At 35.4% G+C, this 19,264-nt stretch overlaps 2 protein-coding genes across 3 annotated transcripts in view; one reads left to right on the top strand and one right to left on the bottom strand.

The window, feature by feature from the left end:
- Positions 1-3,082: 3,082 nt before the first annotated feature.
- Positions 3,083-17,291, bottom strand: noi (splicing factor 3a subunit 3 noi). The gene is made up of 12 exons (XM_071599260.1): positions 17,129-17,291; positions 16,907-16,954; positions 16,657-16,815; positions 15,535-15,607; positions 15,361-15,452; positions 15,013-15,234; positions 14,550-14,686; positions 12,658-12,813; positions 9,154-9,340; positions 7,443-7,553; positions 6,647-6,737; positions 3,083-3,959 (listed from the first exon to the last, which is right to left on the bottom strand). Exons 1-12 carry the CDS (start codon positions 17,222-17,224, stop codon positions 3,826-3,828), a joined length of 1,506 nt encoding a protein of 501 aa, XP_071455361.1. The 5' UTR covers positions 17,225-17,291; the 3' UTR covers positions 3,083-3,825.
- Positions 17,292-17,374: 83 nt separating this feature from the next.
- The window catches only part of Lrrk (Leucine-rich repeat kinase), a 307,174-nt gene continuing 305,284 nt past the window's right edge, over positions 17,375-19,264 (top strand). For both annotated transcript variants that reach the window (XM_071599499.1, XM_071599498.1), the window contains exons 1-2: positions 17,375-17,876; positions 18,359-18,515. In XM_071599499.1, coding sequence (XP_071455600.1) covers positions 17,823-17,876; positions 18,359-18,515 — 211 coding nt within the window. In that variant the 5' untranslated portion in view covers positions 17,375-17,822. The remainder of the gene's footprint in view (positions 17,877-18,358; positions 18,516-19,264) is intronic.

Genomic DNA, 19,264 nt, shown 5'->3' with positions numbered 1-19,264 from the left:
GCCGAGTCCCATAGTTGCCATGACTGATTTTCTTTATACTGTCCATCATAAAAATCTTGATTAATATTGATAATCAATCAGTAAAGGACACATCCTAGATAAAGTCACAATAATGCATTTACTTGCCTCTTCTGTAAAAACACCTTACATCTGACACTATCGTAAGCCCCTCTTCAATAATCCATTATTCCTTCATTTCCTCTAACATCCCAATCCAATTCATTCTCTTTCATCGCTTGCTGAACGTTTTCCTGTCTTTCTCAGCCTTTATTATTCTTGGAGAACTCAAAAACTACATCATGAGGGTAAAAAGTAACTGAACATTTCCACCATAAAGATTTAATATTTCACGACCATGGTTTCGATGATGATGCACAGCATCAATCCTGAATTCTATTCTTTTATTTAATTTTATTAAAAAAATTCGTTTCATCGAAACAACAAACTGGGAATATTTTTCCCTTCTTCTTCTTATTATCTCTATTGAAGGAGAGAGATTGCCTTCCAGGGAGCACCTTTTTAGAGTCCATCATAGAATGGTCTAGCTAACTTGAAATATGAAATCACCCCTGGAATTCGTTATATTTCATCATCAACATACAATCTATAATCAAGAGCCCTATTCTCTCTAATCAAAAAATATCACACCAAATATTATATTAAAACTGTATTTAATGGTCTGTCTATGAGGAGAACCATAATTAAAAGATTCTTACCCATTTATCTGAATAGAGGCCTGTGGAAGATGTTACACTAGGTCAAGGTAACAAGATAATTATGAGAGAGTAGGACTTCAGGGTTTTGAATGGATCATTTCTTAAGGAATGAAAAAGCATGCTGGTGGTGCAACAGGGAGACTTAGAATTCTTAGCATTGTTTCTTTTACCACCTTTACTAATGGGGACAGGGTATAAACATGGAAAATTCATTACCTAAAGCTGCCATGAAGAGCAATGAAAAAGGATTTAGGAAAATATTTTTACCAATAGAGAAAAATAAGGAGTAGAATTATATTTGTAAATGTAATGAGGGAAATAAAATCACTAAAATTTCATGAGGGAGGCAAAGCACCTGATTCATTGGTTATCAATTAATGCCAGTAGCCCATGACCCACCATAGACACCAAGGTCACTCATAGTCACAGAAAAACTTGTTTTCACAGGACCGCCATATCATTATTATGATACAGGGATTCAATATTCATCAAGCATATAAAATAAAATTCTCCTTCTTTTTTTATACAAGTAACTTTCCTGATTAAATACTCTGACAACTTACCCTAAGTGCTCTTCATGATGACCAAGTATTTACCCAATTACAGTAATTTCCTCCAAATGAAAGGCACCAAACCACTTACATAAATAAGCTAGATATAAATGTTTCTGCAATTTATTCTGCAAAATAATATTTAGTTTCAAATTAACTACTCTCACTTGTAACATTAAAGCAAATGTAGTAAGGAAGCAGGAGTTAAAAACTGAAGAAGAATTTTCCAATTTAGCAACATTCAAGAAAACTGCAAAAACACAACTGAAGGATAAGGATACAAAAGGAACCAAATCAGAATCAACTAAGAGTATTATTCTAGGGATAATCTGCCCTATTGAGCTCACACGTCATTGATGTAATATTGGAGCTGGAACTGAACCCATTTCCCAACATCTTCTTAGACTTAATTTTTCTTGCTTTTAGATTTGTTGTGGCACATGTTACTCAGAGAGGAGACGACCATGTGCACTATGACCAATTCAGCACGTGTTATAGACACTGAAGACTTCTCTTTTATGGATGGATTGGCCTAATGGCATAATATATTCTTGGCTATGCAGTTTACAGATCAACCTTGACAGACATACTGTAGAGATTAGCATAGGAGAATTCCTAACAATAGAACTTCAGTTAAATCAATACTGAAAATTTCAGTTGCGTTAACAATATCTCTTGCAGGCCTACGGACCTTCAGTTCCCAAACACCATAATGTAAGCAGTAATCGTTTCCCATTTCTTTCTTTACTCGTGCATTCTCTTACTTGCGCTTCCCATTAATCCTATAGGTTACACATAATGGTCAAAGATTCCCATGATTTCTATATCTTCCAGTGTAATTATCACCCACCCGATTCTTAATGGGGAACATCTATCAACAACAAATCCAAAGAACTGCAGGAGATACTGTTGCAGCACTTTTAAGATTGACCCACCGATGTGCAATAAAATCAGCAATTTGAAAGGGTAAAAATCATTCCTGTTGAGGTGAATGATTTTTTTACCCTTTGAAATTGTTGCATCAATCACCAAGTTTTAGACTTAATTGATTGATTCGGTATGACTTGTATCATTAGGAGAGTTTACGCACAATAATTTGGCCTGGTTCCCTTCTACTTGAGCAATAACTTCTACCTAGAGCTTCTATACCTAATAAAAGAATATTCAAAAAGTTTTATTAACAAAATTGTCTATGAGGGAAAATATTTGATAATTCATTAATCCTTCAATGAGAAGACCTGTACCACTAATACGCACTGTGCACAGGATTCCCAAAGCCTCTCTCCGCTCTCATTTTGTTTCCCTATACACGTTCCAAACATTTTTCTTTCATGGACTTCCCCAATGATTACATCCAGTCCCCAAGAATAATTAACTTTTCTTCTTCCATTAAATTCTCATTACTTCAGCAATATTGTAATACACAACCTCCACTTTGCCATCATCATTGGCAGGTGAACTTGAACCCACTATGCCACCACCATAATGGTGTAGTAGTTCACACATAATGGTGTAGCTCTTCACACTAATTGCAGCACTCTTCTGCAATATTTTGCCTACTCCCATACTTCTATTCATTAAGCTTGTTCGAATGATCCTGTAGCTGTGACTACATAAGACTCAATCGATGGTTTCAGGCGTTATTTTATGGAATCGGTTCATTCTTAAGCGGATAAAATAATACTTTGTAATATTATGCTATATATGTGTGATAAATCTGTGGAATTACAAAGTATTATTTTATCCGCTTAAGATTACATAAGACTCCTTCAGACAATTTCAATCTTTCACACTAACATATATAACCCCATTCTCTAACTTTAAAGTCTATAGAATCCCAGATAGCCAGAGTTACCAAATATTCAAAGTTCCAATCTTAAGTTGAATTCAAATTTTAATGATATACTCTCTTGAGTAGTCTCAGCATGGAGATGAGTACAGGTGAAATAAATACATTTTGGTGTATACACCAAGTAATATTTGAAATGTAAATTCATCATTTTATGTTGTGACTACAGTGCAATACACATTTGCACATAATTAAATGAAAATATTAATGGCAAGGTCAAGTTTCAATACTTGGACAAAATAATTTAAAGTAAAAGATAAATTACCAAGGTTTGCACATTAATGAATGAGACTGAAAACAAAATTGAACAACACAATAAAATGCACAAGTTGATGACAAGTGGGACGTGGTAATTGATCTTTACATCAAAGAAAAAACATTTCCTTATTTATTGATCTATTTCTTATGAAAAAAGCGTACAACAATTCTTGACAGTAGAAGTGAAATTTGCACTTTGAAGACCTTGGAATACCTCAACTATTTTACTTTACCATTGCATGAAAATCAAATGCAATTATATTTCATTATTAAATATAAAAACACACATCATGTTCACAACTAGTCACATAATAGTTCTTCACTCCCTTACTGAGAGCATACTTTATCAATACATCACAATGGTCATACTTCCACCAATAATATAGAAGAAAAATACAACCACGTAACATTAACAGAAGTTAGGTAAGAAGAAAATTGCAAATTCACAGTACTACAGCAGGCCTTGTCTTTTCAAATCTTCAAATGTTTTTCTGTTCACTACATTTCCCAGGGAATCTTCATATTCCTCCTCTTGCTCTGGTTGCCAACGTTCACCCTGCTTTTGATTCTTCAATTTCTCCCAAACTATGAGTAAAAGAATAATTTATATAAATACATTTAAAGACTCTATGGAAGTAAAAAAACCCTTTATTTCTCAACGTGGGAAAATAAAATGTATGAAAGAATGCTCATAGAAAAATCTAAAAAAAATAAATACTAATCTAGTAGGAGTTAATGCATGGATAAAAGGTTATAAAGGCAATGAAAAATAATTTCATTGACACTTTTAAAAATAGAATTATGCACCATATTTTTAAGAATAGAAGGAACACCGGGAAATATTTTGCAATCACAGGTGGTTTCCTTAATCTTTTTCCAACCTCTCTTCTTTATATATTCCATTCATTTCACATTAAGGGCATATAAAGGGCTGTTGTTTTTGGTACCCATTGTGTTTTTTATCTGCTATTTTAAATTTCAATTTTCTCACCAAAGGCTTGACCTGTAGTAAATTTAATTTTAATGTTGCGACCAAAGGCTTAGTCTTCTGTATACTTGTGTCCTTCCAAGGTGATATTGTGTTCCAGTATGTGACTCAGAGTTAGTCGAGTGGTCACTGAAGCCTGGAATTAAGTTTGGGTAAAGCACCTCAAGTAAATAGCATGAATGCTAACAGTAGATTGATTTTACATCAACCAAAGGTATGGGCATGAGCTGGAGTGGTGGGTGTTGTATATGTGAATTGATCCTTAGCAGAGAATTTAGTCAGCATCCCTCAAATCACTATAAATGAACTGACTTAATGCTTGGTGCACTGGTTTGGAATGAAAACATTTTTATAGACAAAAAGTGAGAAAAACCGCTGCGTCAGGTAGTGAAATTAACATTGTTGAAAAGTAAGTGCATGATGCTGGAGTTATTTAAACACAACAGTTACATATTCTCAGATGTTTAATGGTTGGTTCTCATATGCATACACGAAAAGCAATTGCAATGCAATACCATTAACAAGAATATAATTTGTAAGACAGGGAAAGCGATTTTCTCTGACCTTGTTACTACGAGTACTCGTTAGTCAGGATCATTAACAGCCGAACAAGTATTTAAGGGGAGCCATGTGTGATTTGAGAAGTTAACAAGAAGAACTATTATCCAAGGCATTGAGAAGGATGCTGAAGCAGCAAGCTCTGAGTAAAAGGCAGCAGAGAAGTTTATTGGTGACTTCAAAAAGCTCATAGATTCTGAGGGTTCAGCCACAACATGTGACCAGACAGTTCTCTTCAGGAAAAAGATGCCAAAGTGAACCTGTATCTGAGCACATAACAGTAGAAGAGAATGTATTTGCGGACCACAAGGCAAGGAAAGGCTGTCTCATTCTGGTATTTTATACTAATGCAAACGGTGATTTGAAAATCAAACCCCTGCTTGTTTACCATTGAGACACCCCACAAGCAGGCTAAATGAGATATGGAGGTCACCGGAAAATTTTGCATTGTACCACGTGTGCAAGGAATAGATGTCTCCAAACAGCTTTCTACTAAAAAGGAATTCGATACGTCATAAATAATTTTCAATTTATTTTGATTCTTTTTTTACTTTTACAAATAGAGTTCGCATTACCATTGCTTCATTCCACAATAGAAGAAAAATAGAATGTGATCCATGATCCTAAACAATGTATACATCTATACGTTACACTTCCAGGCTCCACTTCGTGCAATTGTTTGATGTTCACATTAAATGAGTATGTAATTTTCCATAGACTTTATTTTATTGTACAGCATGTTTCTTGTGGCTTCATCAGGTCCAAGTTAAACATACAGCTGTTGAATATATACCCTTCGGACAGAGAGGAGAGGGGGGAAGTTGAAGGTGGGGGGGGTTGGGTTTTTCGGGACTTAAAAAGTGGTCATTGTTTTTTCGGTTAAGGGAAGGAGAGGAGGTGGTGCCTTCGTTTTGACTAAGCATTGGGTCTGGTCTGGGGTAGGGAGAAGTAGAAGATAGGCGAAGACGGGAACATAGCACCGTTGGATTTGTTTACCTTCAAGGAGAGGTAAGGAGGCTATGTGGGAGGCAGTGAGGAAAGTTGAAGGTGCATGGAGAAATTTTCTAGAAGTGAAAGTCGGAGGTCGAAGTTTGTCCGGGTAAAGGAAAAAAGAAACAAAATGGAAAAACAGTGGTGCCTTGGTTATGACGTGGCATTAGGTTTTGTCATGGCGTAGAGGCAAATGAGTACATTGAACAGTTACATTTGATTATCTCGAGGTCAGTTTCTTGGAAAGAAGAGGGAGGGATGACCATATAATTGCTCAATACGAAGTGTTGTATTGGGGTCTACCAAGTACCTTCAAATCTTGATCAGGTCAAGAGCATTTGTTTCTAATCCATTAAGGAGGTTATGTAATATTTCTGGAACAAAATTGCTATTATTTTTACAATCTACGAGGTTTTTAGAAATATGCTAATCCAGGTATTCCATCTGCCTCCTCCGAGTCCAATCCCAGCAGTCTTTGGTGAAAATTCAAGTTTAATTAAGAAAAATAAGGTTCTTCCAGCAAATCTCAATACAGCAAAACCTTGAGCCAAGTCATAAGCAGAACTAATGATCTTAACCCACACGTTATGTTAGAATTTTTTTGCAACAAATTGCCAATTTTGCCAAATACCTTTCTCTGCCATTTTAGTGTCACATCAGTTATTTCCTTTGATGTATGAACAAATAACAAGACATGTTGAAAATAATCTCCCAAGTTTCTCATTCAAATACTTACGTGAGAGTGCATCTTCAATCTGGGTGACATTGGCAAAGTGGGCAGTGTTAGGAATACCCAAACATCTCATTCCATGAGCATGCCGCCATTCCTGGATGGAAATTAAAATTTTTAGACACAGAAACAAAAATAATAAAAGCAAAATTTGAAGGACATCATGTAAGAAATAAAACTGAAGAAGCAAGGTTAACTAAATGAAATGAAATTATTGACTTCGTTATTCCACATGCAAAGTACGTAGAATTACTAAGTCAATAATTGCATTTCAATATTTTATGTTAATTCCATAAAGTTAAGCCGGAGACTACAAGTTTAACTTAAATCAACCACTCATGAACCCTATTTTTAAGGTTGGGACTCAAAAATTTAGGCTTCTAAATATATGATTACATCTTGAAATCGTACATAAATATTAAATCAGTTTCCCGAGTTTCTTGTTCATGAAGAATTAAATGAATTCATTATTCAAATTTATTACATGGGCATTACCATAACAATTAACCGCAAAGTATCTCTTCATTTCTAATCAGAGTCATTTGCAACTTTTCCAAATACTTGAGAAAAATTGTGAAGCAAAAATATGAGGCTACACATGATTTCAGAGGCACAGATGTGAAATGTATCTGAGAATATCTTAGGGTCAGATATTTATGGCAACAAAGCATCATTATTTCAAACCTGCTTAATTCCTAAGATAGACTTATTTGACTCGATGTGAAATTGGTACCTCTGAAAGTGTTACAATAAGAGGCATTTCAAAAGAAATACAAAAAAAAGAGTATACAAATAAACTTACGGCAAAATGTCTCTGGAAAGCCTTTGGTCCCTTGTATGTGTAATTGCCACATATCTCACAGTTATAGCTGATGTTCAGCCCATGGAGTTTGTACAGCCAGTATGGTATAGGCTACAATAAAAAAATAAAAATTAAAGATTAATTTAGAAGCATGGTTTCAAATTATTAATAACATTTTGAAATTTGTTCCCTTCCAAGTAGATTTACACACCTTAAATCAACCAGACAACTGGCCCAAACAATAATCATGGATACACCTATTTCCCTCTAAAAATAGTTCAAAAGAGAATCCAACATCAGATATGATCCAAGGGAAGGATCTGAATCTGAAATATTTGGACAAAGCCAAGGCATTTAAAAATATGTCATAAACATGGTTTGTATAAAAAGTATCGGGAAAAGTTTAGGAAAAATAGATTTCAGATATTGCTACAATGCCTCAAAGTTCTTCAAAGCACATCTCTTGATCGTTGACACACTTTTACCAGCGGATTTTCCATTACCCAAAGGCTCTATGGTAGGTGGATTGTGGAGGGTCCTTAAGGGTACATGTGCAAGCTTCTTTGACGGCACTTAGGGTCCCATGGTGTTGCCTTTTCATGAGGCATTTCAAATCTGGGAATAGGAAATATTCTGCTGGTGCCAAGTCAGAACTATAAGGGGGTTGGGGTATCGTCGCAATTTCAATGGAGAAGGTCTTCGCAAGCAGACATTTGATTCTGCTCTTGGTCATCCGTCAAGACCTTCGGAAAAAGTTTAGCGCAGATCCTTTGCATCACCAGATTTTAAGTGATAATGGTGAGCACTGTCATGTTATTAATGCCAATACAATCTATGATCATGAGCACACTTAACTGATGGTCAGAATTCAGCACTTCACTGCTCATTTTACGAATTTCCAAATAGCTCCTTACTTCCTTTTAAATTACCCTCCATTTCTTCTGCTATGCACTTTATTCTTACACTTTTTCATGATTAATTTGAAGTTATTCTTTGTATATTCATAAGCATCAGATGTTGAATACCAATCTTTCACTTTCAGCAGTGATCTCTTCTTTGAGAGGCGTCCTGTTACATGCTACTTTCTTTTTGTCCGTGTCATCATGCTTTAAATACCATAAAATATATGTATTTGGAAATTTTGTCAAATTATTTTCTTACTATCAATTACTTCACCCAAATTGACTCCTTTCTTTAGTCATTATCTAATTAATTTACAGTGAATTAGTTCTAAGGCGACTGGATCACACCCAAACAAATTTTGGTTATTATTACTAAGGGGCCCATTACATATTATTAAGGGGCTCAACCCCTTATCAATGCTCTTGATCTCTCTTCATTTCCAACAAAATCAGCAAATTTCTCCGAAAACACATTTGCCATGGATACAAACGAATAGATTTAACCTACAGGGCAATAAAAATTTGTTTTATTTTCACACACTCAAAAAGATCTCTCTATTATCATTTGAATAGGGGCCACCAAATGACCCTAACCCTCTTTTGATGGAATTTCTTCTAACACCAACCCAATTTTTCTAATCAGCTAATATCATAACTCTTATCATTTGGAATCCTCTCAATTGTCCCAGGATACCTGAATTCATGGTTTCATGCTTTGCATTTCACTAGTGCATGATGAGCCAATATTTACCATCAATTTTATTATTATCGTGCAATACACTGTATGCCTGTTTTCCTTATAATATTACCTTGCCATCCCAACCAAGAGGGAGATTCTTAGGATTATATGGAATGTCATCTGCATCTTCATCGTCATCAGACTCGGAGACACTAGCCTCTGCTTCCGAGTCATCACGTTCCCCTTCAGTCCTGGCCTGCTTCCTTTGAACATTTTCTTTTGTGGCTGCTCGTTGCTCTGTGAGAAGGTCAGCAAATCTATGAAAAAGAATTTTTTACAATTAGTAATAGCAACCGGAAAGGTGCATCACCTTTCAGATAGCATAAGTTTAAATTTCAGTTATTCTTTTTTATTTAATATTGCATTCAGCATCACCATTAGAATATACCTTGGTAGATGCCACAGTGGTTTAAAGTGGATACTTATTATTGGATCAATGCTGTTTATCCTTACAATAATATGTAATTTTTTGTAACCCAATTCGGATCATTGGTTCAAGTGCGGACCTAGGTTTCCACAGCAGTAGTGACTGGTATACGAGGGGGGATCCAAAAATAAAAAGAATAATACTGTGGTTGGCAGAGCTTTCATACATGGGGGGCCCATAAGTACCCGGCCTGGCCTAGAGATGGCGGTAGTTGTTTGAAAAATATCATTGTATTAGAAAGCTCACAATCTATTAATCATATATTTCATGTTTGAAGGTGCCACGTTGTTTAATATTTGTTTGGCTGCCATCAATAGTGAACATTTTCAGTGAATTTGGGAAAATGGATAAAATTGGTCATTGTTATGTGATATAATACTTTTATTTGAAAAGCCTTAGCCCAACCAATATAAAAGCTGAACTGGATTCTACTCTGGGTGAATCTGCTCCTTCGTTTACAACAGTAAAATATTGGCTAGCAGAGTTTAAACGAGGCCGTACGAGCTGTCAAGACGAGCATCGCATTGGTCGACCAAATGAGTTGACTCCAGAAACGGTGAAGAAAATCTACAAAGTGATGCTGGATGATTGTTGACAAAGTGCACGAGCTAGCAGACAAAGGCATTTCAAAAAGTGCGGTACATCAGCTTATTATTATCTGTAAATTTGGCCATGAGAAGGCTGCATGCAAGATTGATGCCTGTTACATGTTTGCTCACACTCAGGCAAAGCCAATGTCATGAAGATGTTTCAATTGAGTGTTTAGCCAAGTTTCACAGCAAGCTAAGAATTTGGCTAAGAAGAAAGTGTTGTTTCATCGAGACAATGCACCAGCTCACAAATATGTAATAACAATTGCCAAAATTCATGAATTAAAGTTTGAATTGCTCCCTCATGCACCCTATTCGCCAGATTAAGCCCCCTCAGATTATTTTTCGCAAACTTGAAAAAATGGCTCGGTGGTCAAAGATTTTCCAACCATGAAGAAGTGATGTTGGCAGTTCATGGTTATTTTGAGGAGCAAGACAGTTCTCATTACAAAATGGGCATCGAACAAATTGAACATCGCTGGGGAAAGTGTACAGAGCTGAAAGGAGATTATGTTGAATATTAATACATTTTTTCCAAAATTTTTGCATTTTCTTTGTTGGGTCGGGTACTTCTTGGACCACCATCATAGTATGCATTTCTCCTATTAGGTGAGCATAAGGTGAGCAGAACTTGATTCGAATTCTGCGCAGGAATATTGTGGCCAGGTAAGGTTGTGTTGGGTCACAACAAATCATTTTGTAAAAGCAGTTTCGCTTGCTCCTTGAAGTGAATTGGAGTAAAGTGCTGCTGTGAAATTTGGCTTCCTGTTGGGAAAAACACAGCAGAAACAGTTGTGATGTGAAAAACCGGATGGTGCTATGGGAAATACTCAAGTGTACTAATGATTTTCTTGATTCAAGGAAGGTGAAATTTTACTTTATGACAAACCTTGTTCAAGACGTCTGTCAACTTCTAGAATTGACGAAAATATTGAAAAAGTTTATGCAATTGTGCTTGAAGATCAATGAAAGACTACTGAAGAAACTAGTAAGATATACATAATGACATGGAGCTTGGTTCGGCAAATTTTGTTGGAAGATTTGAAGATGAGAAGGGACACTGCAAAATTTATGCATCAGGTCCTAACTGGACAGTAAAAAGGGAGTCAAACTGAAACTTTCTATGCATTACAAGGCCATCTCCAAACTGACCCAGATTTTTTCCAAGACCATTACTGATGACAAGTCATGGTGCTATGGTTATGACTCTGAAACCAAACAACAGTTAAGTCAGTGGAAGACTTCATCATCGCCTTGTCCAAAGAAAGCTCATCAAATAAAATCAAACACAAGAAGATGCACCTCCTCATGCAGCCATTTCAGTTCTTACTCGCTTGCCCCACGTCCCTTACTCACCTGACCTTGCTCCATGCAATTTCATCTTGTTTCCACCAATGAAGAGGGACATGAAGGGACAAAGCTTTGATGGCATGAAAGCGGTAAAGAAAAAAACAAGGTAGGAGCTGTTGAGCATCACAACAAATGAGTATGAAAAATGTATCCAGGAATGGAATTGCAGATTGGACAAATGTATAAATAGTAATGGAGAGTACTAAGAAGGTGATAAGGTAATTTTGTAAAAAACTTAAATACATAGCTCTAAAACAAAATAATTCTGATTATTTTTGGGTATCCCCTTGTATAATCATGATCAACCCAAGATTACACACCATTAAGCCAGAAAAAATTCTTTCTTTAAACCATTACGAGCAATTAAATCTCTTCTTTTACACCTTTACTGGAGACAAAGACGAATTCGGAGTTAAATAGTTTGCATTCAACATGGAGATGAAGAATACAAATCAGGTGAACATGTACATGCTATTTACAATGGAACTAAGTCCATTGGCGATAGCGAAATATCACCCAAATATGGAAGAGCAGGCACAGCACTAGACAATTAACATATTTAGATAACATTTCAAAATAAACGCTTCAATGTTTGAATTAAATTTCTTGCTAATTTTCAACTATCTCCATGTAAAAATGATGGTGGTTATAACCCTGAAGGTATTTAATATGTGGATGATACAGATTTATTTCTTTCAATTTGCTGCCCCAGGAGACAGCATTTGACAGGAGAAATTTATCATGAGGGGAAATGATTATACTCTTAAACTTTTTGCATCCAGCTCCTTGATACAGACAATTTGAATTTTCAAAATTATACAGTATTTTTTTATCAGAAAAGTGATGAAGGGTTTCACAATAAACCCTAAGTTTCATGCAAATCTACTCAGTCTCTTCTTTCTATATGATGGATTGACTGGAGAGAGAATTAAACAACAGTTGTGGTCTGACTGTTCTCTTGCATATGAGTTCATTTCTCATACAAGATCATATGACAAAGGAACTCATGAAATTCCTGATGCTTTCATGTATCCTTTCTTTCTGTAGGCCTTCCAATATTCTCACACAAATATGATTGAAAATTTAAAAACAGATCTAATATGAAAAAACACCTTATTTACGGTGCTGATGCTGAACAGAAACTTTGAAAAAGTAAAAAATAGCACATTGATGTCAGAAATGCTGATATTAACATAAAAGTATTTACCTGTACAGCTGTGCTTCAAGGTTAGCTATTTCCTTTTGGCGTTCATTATCTTTCCCTCGCCCAGCTTTGCCTGGTTTATTTTTTGCCAAAAGGGATGGATCCAGGGATTTTTTTCCTTTAGTACTGAAAAGTCTTTGAGCTCTTTCTTCCAATGTCCTGGAAAAGCAAAATCACATAAATTGATTAGTGAGAATTAGCAAGCATTTAAATGACCCAGGTTTACTTCATGTGCACAGCTACTAAAACCTGGTGCGGCTAATGAAAAAGGCAGCCAGGAAACTCCACTTCAGGGGCTACTGTCAACATCATTATTGAATAGTTTCAAATGATAACAGTCTGAAAACTTGTATGAGAGAGAAATAAAATTAGCAAGTACATAAAATTATAAGGCCTCATACACCATAAATATTTTGAAATAACCACTAATGGAAATTATGATGATTCCAACTCTATTTACTGTAACCTTTCGCACAACCAAGTATCTAAAATGTAGGCCAATAGGCAATAGAAGTGAAGGTATGTAGGGGTATTGAGGGGGAAGGGAGACTTAATAATTTATATTGTACATGATGTCTTGGATGAAATATTGAAAGGCTGTTGAAGGCCATGATAGGCGGGAGAATATTGGGCTAATGGCATAAATGAAGAGAGTGGGCTTTTCAGGCAGCACATTAGTAGGTGGAAGTTATGAAGAAATTAAGAAAGAAATAATGTATGGGAAAGAAAGAGGAAGTTCTCATAATACTTAAAAGTAAATAATCATCAGGGGCTGCTCAAAACACTGCATCTGCTATTCATTTATTTATTGCCCTGAACTGCTCTCTCTCTGCAAATTCAGGATACCAACTTGATCCACCCACACCCTACTCCATCTGCCTATTCCTAGAATATCTCTCACCAAACGCTCACCTTGATTTTGCCTCTCCTCCCTTCTAAATTCACTCCCTCACACTGCCGACGCTTTTAATTTATCATGCAACAATTTCATCACCCAAGCTTTATCCCACCTTTCAACAAATTAAATTTTTTCCCTGTCCATGTTCGGTTCTTGTAATGCTGTTATTGTATTTGTCCTCTTTCATGTTTGTTATATTTTTCACTGTAAATTGGAACTGCTGCTGTATGTGAATAATGTTTGAAAATAAATAAATTAATAAATACTGGTTACACTTGTCAACTTTGGCTTCCTCTGCTTGTGACTTGCTTCAATGTATGCAGCTGATGTTTTAAGTGTCTTACTGATGAATTATGGATTATTTCCATTTGCATGCACAGCTATGACCACAAAAATGCCAAGTGGAATTTTTTACATGGCTAACTTCATGAATCTTGTGATTTTATCTGACTAAAGTATTGCATTTTGTTTTAAAACTACACAGCTACATGAAATATTACCATATTATAACATCACCATAGTGGAATCATTAGAATTAAGCATATGGAAAGAATCTCATGGTATACTTCAATTTGTTCTCTCATATGAGGCAAATGCAAAACATGAATCTTTGGCTGAATAAGTGTACATTCCAAAATGGAGGACAATTGGTTCTGAACTAACTGGCAAGGAGTCTGACTCTGCAAAAATGCAGGCATTATCTCCTTCCCAAATCCTTGGAAGTACAACTTAGCCGAACAGTAAAATTAAAGAAGTACATTGATTGAATGCTCCAACATTCCATCGCTTAGATCAAGGTTCTATTTACTTCCATGGAGACAAAAATGCCAAAAATGCAGGCAACAAAATGCATGTGAAATGAAAAGGCATTGAAGGAAATGGTTGAAGTGCTAGAGGTACTTGATTGTGGGGAAATCTCTACTCCTGCTGAAAAGTTAACAGGAGAGAATATGTTAAGACACAAGAGGAAAAGCAAACTCTTGTATCAATGACATACCCTCCACATTTTAGACCCAGAGCCATCAGGGCAGACTTCAATCGATCGAGCCCAAGGGAAGCCAATTCCTCCCATGATGAGAAAGCAGACAGATCCAAATGGGCTCCGATATTTGTCAGGGCACTCCCAGCCTCTTTCTAAAAAAAGATAAAAAATTTATAAAAATTTTAGCTAAAAGAAGAAAGACTTTCTACACTCGATTAGTCAGTCTGCATTCTCTGAGGGCTTCCTTCAGTCATGAGTAAATGACTTAGCCAAAGGAGTTTAACTCTACAAACAAGCGAAACACATTGACAAAACTAAAATATTATTTCAGTCTCAGCAACCTTCTGAATTTTTAACCTGATTACACTTATACATTTACTGTTTCCCAAAAGCATAATCTCAAGTGAAGCAAAAGACTAATCTCCTAAGTAAATTGTGAAAACAGAATTCTAATACATAATTAATCATTGGTACTTACAGGCCAACCAGGAAAAGTTCCATTTTCCCAGTGAGTGATAAACTCAAGAACAACATTTTCCATTTCAGTGTTGATGTCTAAAAGTGGCTTCACACGCTGTGTGTAATCATGCAAATATTCCAAAAGTGACTCCAGGTATTTACGATACTCTGAGTTTTTCCTATCTTTTGGTATGTCAAACAGATGGTCAAATGTTGTCAAATAAGTTATGTAGTCCACTTTCTGTAAAAAAAATATTGATTCATAAAACATAAATTAGAATTCATAAAGCATTATTTCCGCAACAGCAATACAATGAAATTGCAATTGCATTAATGATACCAAATACTTAAGAATTTATTTAATTACCTCAATCCCTTTGAGGTTTATGTACTTTTCATAACATTCGTGAAGGTCTAAGTACTTTCCATAGCCTTCTTCATCAGTAAACTCAACCATATCTGAAATGCATGAATAAATATCATTAAGTGGGTATTCAAAATACATTATTTTAATGAAAGCAAGAATGTGTACGGTGCTTACTTGCAGTTTCATCACTTGGATTTTCTCGAAGCTTAGCCAGCTCTTCAAACTCAACAGACATTGGTATGCTAATCTAAAAAATGGGAATGGAAAGAAAAAAAACTCCTTTTAGTGAACCAAAATACTGAGGAATATGTATCAACATCCATTAACTAGTCTTATAAGATTTTTGTGAAGATATCCCTTCCAAAATCAATTGCTGTATCCAAAATTCAAACATCTATTAAACAAATAGAGAGCTGGGAGCTTATTAAATTCTCTCATAGAAATTAATCTTGAAGGCAGGTGGCTGATCTGGTATGGAATCTAATTAATGCCACGGCCAGGCAACTGTGGTATTAGTAATTGAACCAAAATGTATCTTGAGAAAAGTCACATTATACTCTCTATTATTGCATCAAGCATAATCAAAACTAGAATTTACATTTTTCTAATATCATAAACTACATCTTCTCCATTAGGTGCAAACAACTATTTAATGCCGACTTCATAAGGAGAAGCTCTGTGAAAATTAACAAAATTAACTTGCAGACATGCATGCATTTAAGAGTTTTAATTTTAAGAGACTTAATTTTACCCAGAACTTAATTGAAGGAGGGCACTTAACTTGATCTAAGATAATTATAAGAATTGTGTATTTTCTCACGAGTTGCCAAGAACAATTCACACAATAAAAAAAATACACACTAGAAAACAGTCGATAAGTTGAATGGTAATTTACAAGTTCATTTGATCCTCAGGCATTTGTCATGAGAAATATTATATAATATTGTTTAAAACATATACAAAGTTATTCTTACGTAACGTTACGCAAAAATTCAAGTATATACCATGTCAAGCATTGCATTTCCATTATTCGATAAAAGTGATCATTTACATATTTACATACTAATGGAAAATGAAAAACATTGAAATACTGTTTCTGGACGGCTGGAATTTTAACAATTACTTAATAACCTCATATGACTCATATAAATTGAAATTCGATTCAAGGAAATTATTAGGGGGCAAATGGGCCATATATACACATGATCGAATACTACCCTCTGTAACTATTCTCCAATATTTGCATATGAGAAATTACAAATAAAAAACCACAAGACTATTCAATATATTCCTCACTTCATTTGGATGTCTCCTGTAAAATTCTTTAATAGCTTTTAATCTTGAGTAAAATTCAGCGAACTCATTCGGTCCAGACAACGCTGCAACTTCCTCCTTTCGAAGTCCATCCTTGTCCTCGTATAGTTCTTTAAGATTAGTGGTACTCTCCATGTAGTGCTAAAAGAAAAGTTAATTAGTACGTTAAAATACGTAAAATTAATAAAATAATATAAAATTAACTTTATTTCATTAGCATATATGTACTCACATCCAGGAGCATCTTTAGCCTGTGATCAGAATTAATTGACTCTCTGTACTGAAATGGTAAAGATTATTGAAAATATGTTAACTTAGATGCATAGAAAATGCAGCTTGAATAAATTTATTACAGAGGCAAACTACAATGGGGCAAATTTATTTATGTGCACCTTATCATACGGCAGTTATTCATTATTACCGCGTGAAATATTATCAACAAGATTATACATACCGAAGTTTTCTTATGAAGCATTTCTTTGACCATAGCATCCATCAGCCTTTCCCTTTCCTCATGGTATCTTCTTTGCTGCTCCAAAATTGTTTCCATATTGAAACAAGTATTTTAAAAATGCAATCCACAAATGTCAACACCAAAAAAAACAACGAATTATAGTCCTCGGGTGTAGGGAGTCTTTTGTTTCCTGATGCATCGATAGAATCGAAATATCGAAATGGTAAGGGTTTGTGTGGGAGGGCGTTCGTAATGTCTGCCTGTAGTTCTGCTCCGTCTCTAGATCCTCTGTAGCGTAGTCGTTTACTCTGTCATCGCAGTGATAAGTACTCATTTCAAAATAATCATATGAGACGAAGATGTAATGCGTAGATTACTCTTTTAAAAATGCTGTTATATTATACCCATCCTCGCCCGTCGGGCAGTCATGGATCTTGCGCACAACATAGTGGGATGCACCGTTGCGGTACATCACTTGTGAAAGTTTTGGAGGTGTGTTGTTTATATGAATGAAAATGATATTTTTCATCTCATAAATGCAACAAAGGTGATTATTAAGGGCAATTTGTGTGATCCACTGAGGCGATTTAAGTGTGTTTCATTTATGATGAAACGAGAAAATCGGTCCTGTACACCTCAATGCAGCAAGTATGAATATTATCCTAACCAGTGAAAACATTATCTAATATTTGAAATGGAGCACTTATCTTCTGAGGATGAGGACTTTCGAGGAAGACTACTTCATCAGGTAAATATAGTATTATAGCTTTATTTTAAACCACCTGTAAAATTTAATAATAAACGTCAACTACTGCTTCAATTCATTCATAAAATTGGTGAGGCTTGTAGTTGGGTCATCAAGTGGGCATTTTTGTGACACCGATATATGTTGATGTTCAACGGTTTATAATATTTTACTCTGCGGTTATTTATCAGATTCGGGTGGTCGGTAACTAGTTTCCATTCTCGTCCGCAGTTATTTCTGTGCTCTTTGAATAGTAAAATTAATCCCAATTTAGGAAAATAAAGACTTTATCAGAACTGTGTACATCCCCCCCTGACGTGTCGGAATGTAAAATAGCTATAAATATAAAGCATAATGGAAATATATGTTGTGATGGTTATCACGTTTTCGTACGAATACAATTGTAAAATGCCAGAATTGGCACTGAATGTGTTTCTATACTTTGTGAAGTCTCATTCTTCCCTGAAATATATTCGTATTTTTAGGCTGCCTTATGGGACAATGCTGAACTCTTGGAGGACCTGCTGCGAGGGGAGGAAGCTACTTATATAAATAGCAAAGATGCATGGGGCCGCACACCTTTACATGCCGCCGCAGCATCCGAAGACTCTCGCTGTCTTAAAGTTTTGCTTGAGGCTGGAGGTACTTGATTGTTATGTCTCAAAGGACACAGTTCTAGTTAGAAATGACGCTGTCCGTAAAAACTTTAATTTTACACTATCTATTATTTCTTCTAAATGTTGTACAATATCTTGGTCTTTCACGTGGAATTATATATTAAAAATTTTTATTTCAATTTACACCAATGGACATGCTAATTAAGATAAAATTTGGTGAAACAATTAGATTGGCGGAACATTAACGAGCGGAGATTGACGTAATTGCCAGGAGCGCCTATTAAAATATCTATCACATAGTAATATTGAAGGCAACAATTGAGTCGATTATGTACAATAACGCAAAACACTCTCCCTCGACTCTAATTTTCAGTAATGCACTTCATCTCATTATTGCCATATTCCTTTATCATTTCCCTCTTGCAAATGACATTCTTTTCCATCTGGGACAACTATGAAGTAAGAGTCATGCTGCGATTCTCTTGGAGAATTATTTGATTGTTAAAGAAGTATGAAGTATCAGCCCTTGTTATATTTTATGCTCTATTTTTGCATAATTGTCATATTTTGAGCATTGGTTAAATTTTCATTGAGCTCCCTCTGGGATGATCCTGGAGGGTGGATGAGGACCCTGCTTTGGGTATTATATTTTCGCCGTTAATGTAGTTCTAAATAGCATTCGTTGCAAGAAAAACGCTACTTTTGAGTATCTGCTACTCCAAAACACAATATTATTTTTTCTCAATGTCTTGTTCTCTCTAAATTGGTCTAATT

This window comes from Hetaerina americana, unplaced genomic scaffold, assembly GCF_022747635.1.
Source record: "Hetaerina americana unplaced genomic scaffold, ioHetAmer1.1.p SCAF_11, whole genome shotgun sequence".
Classification (NCBI taxonomy): domain Eukaryota; kingdom Metazoa; phylum Arthropoda; class Insecta; order Odonata; family Calopterygidae; genus Hetaerina; species Hetaerina americana.
This window is presented reverse-complemented; position numbering and strand designations above follow the sequence as displayed.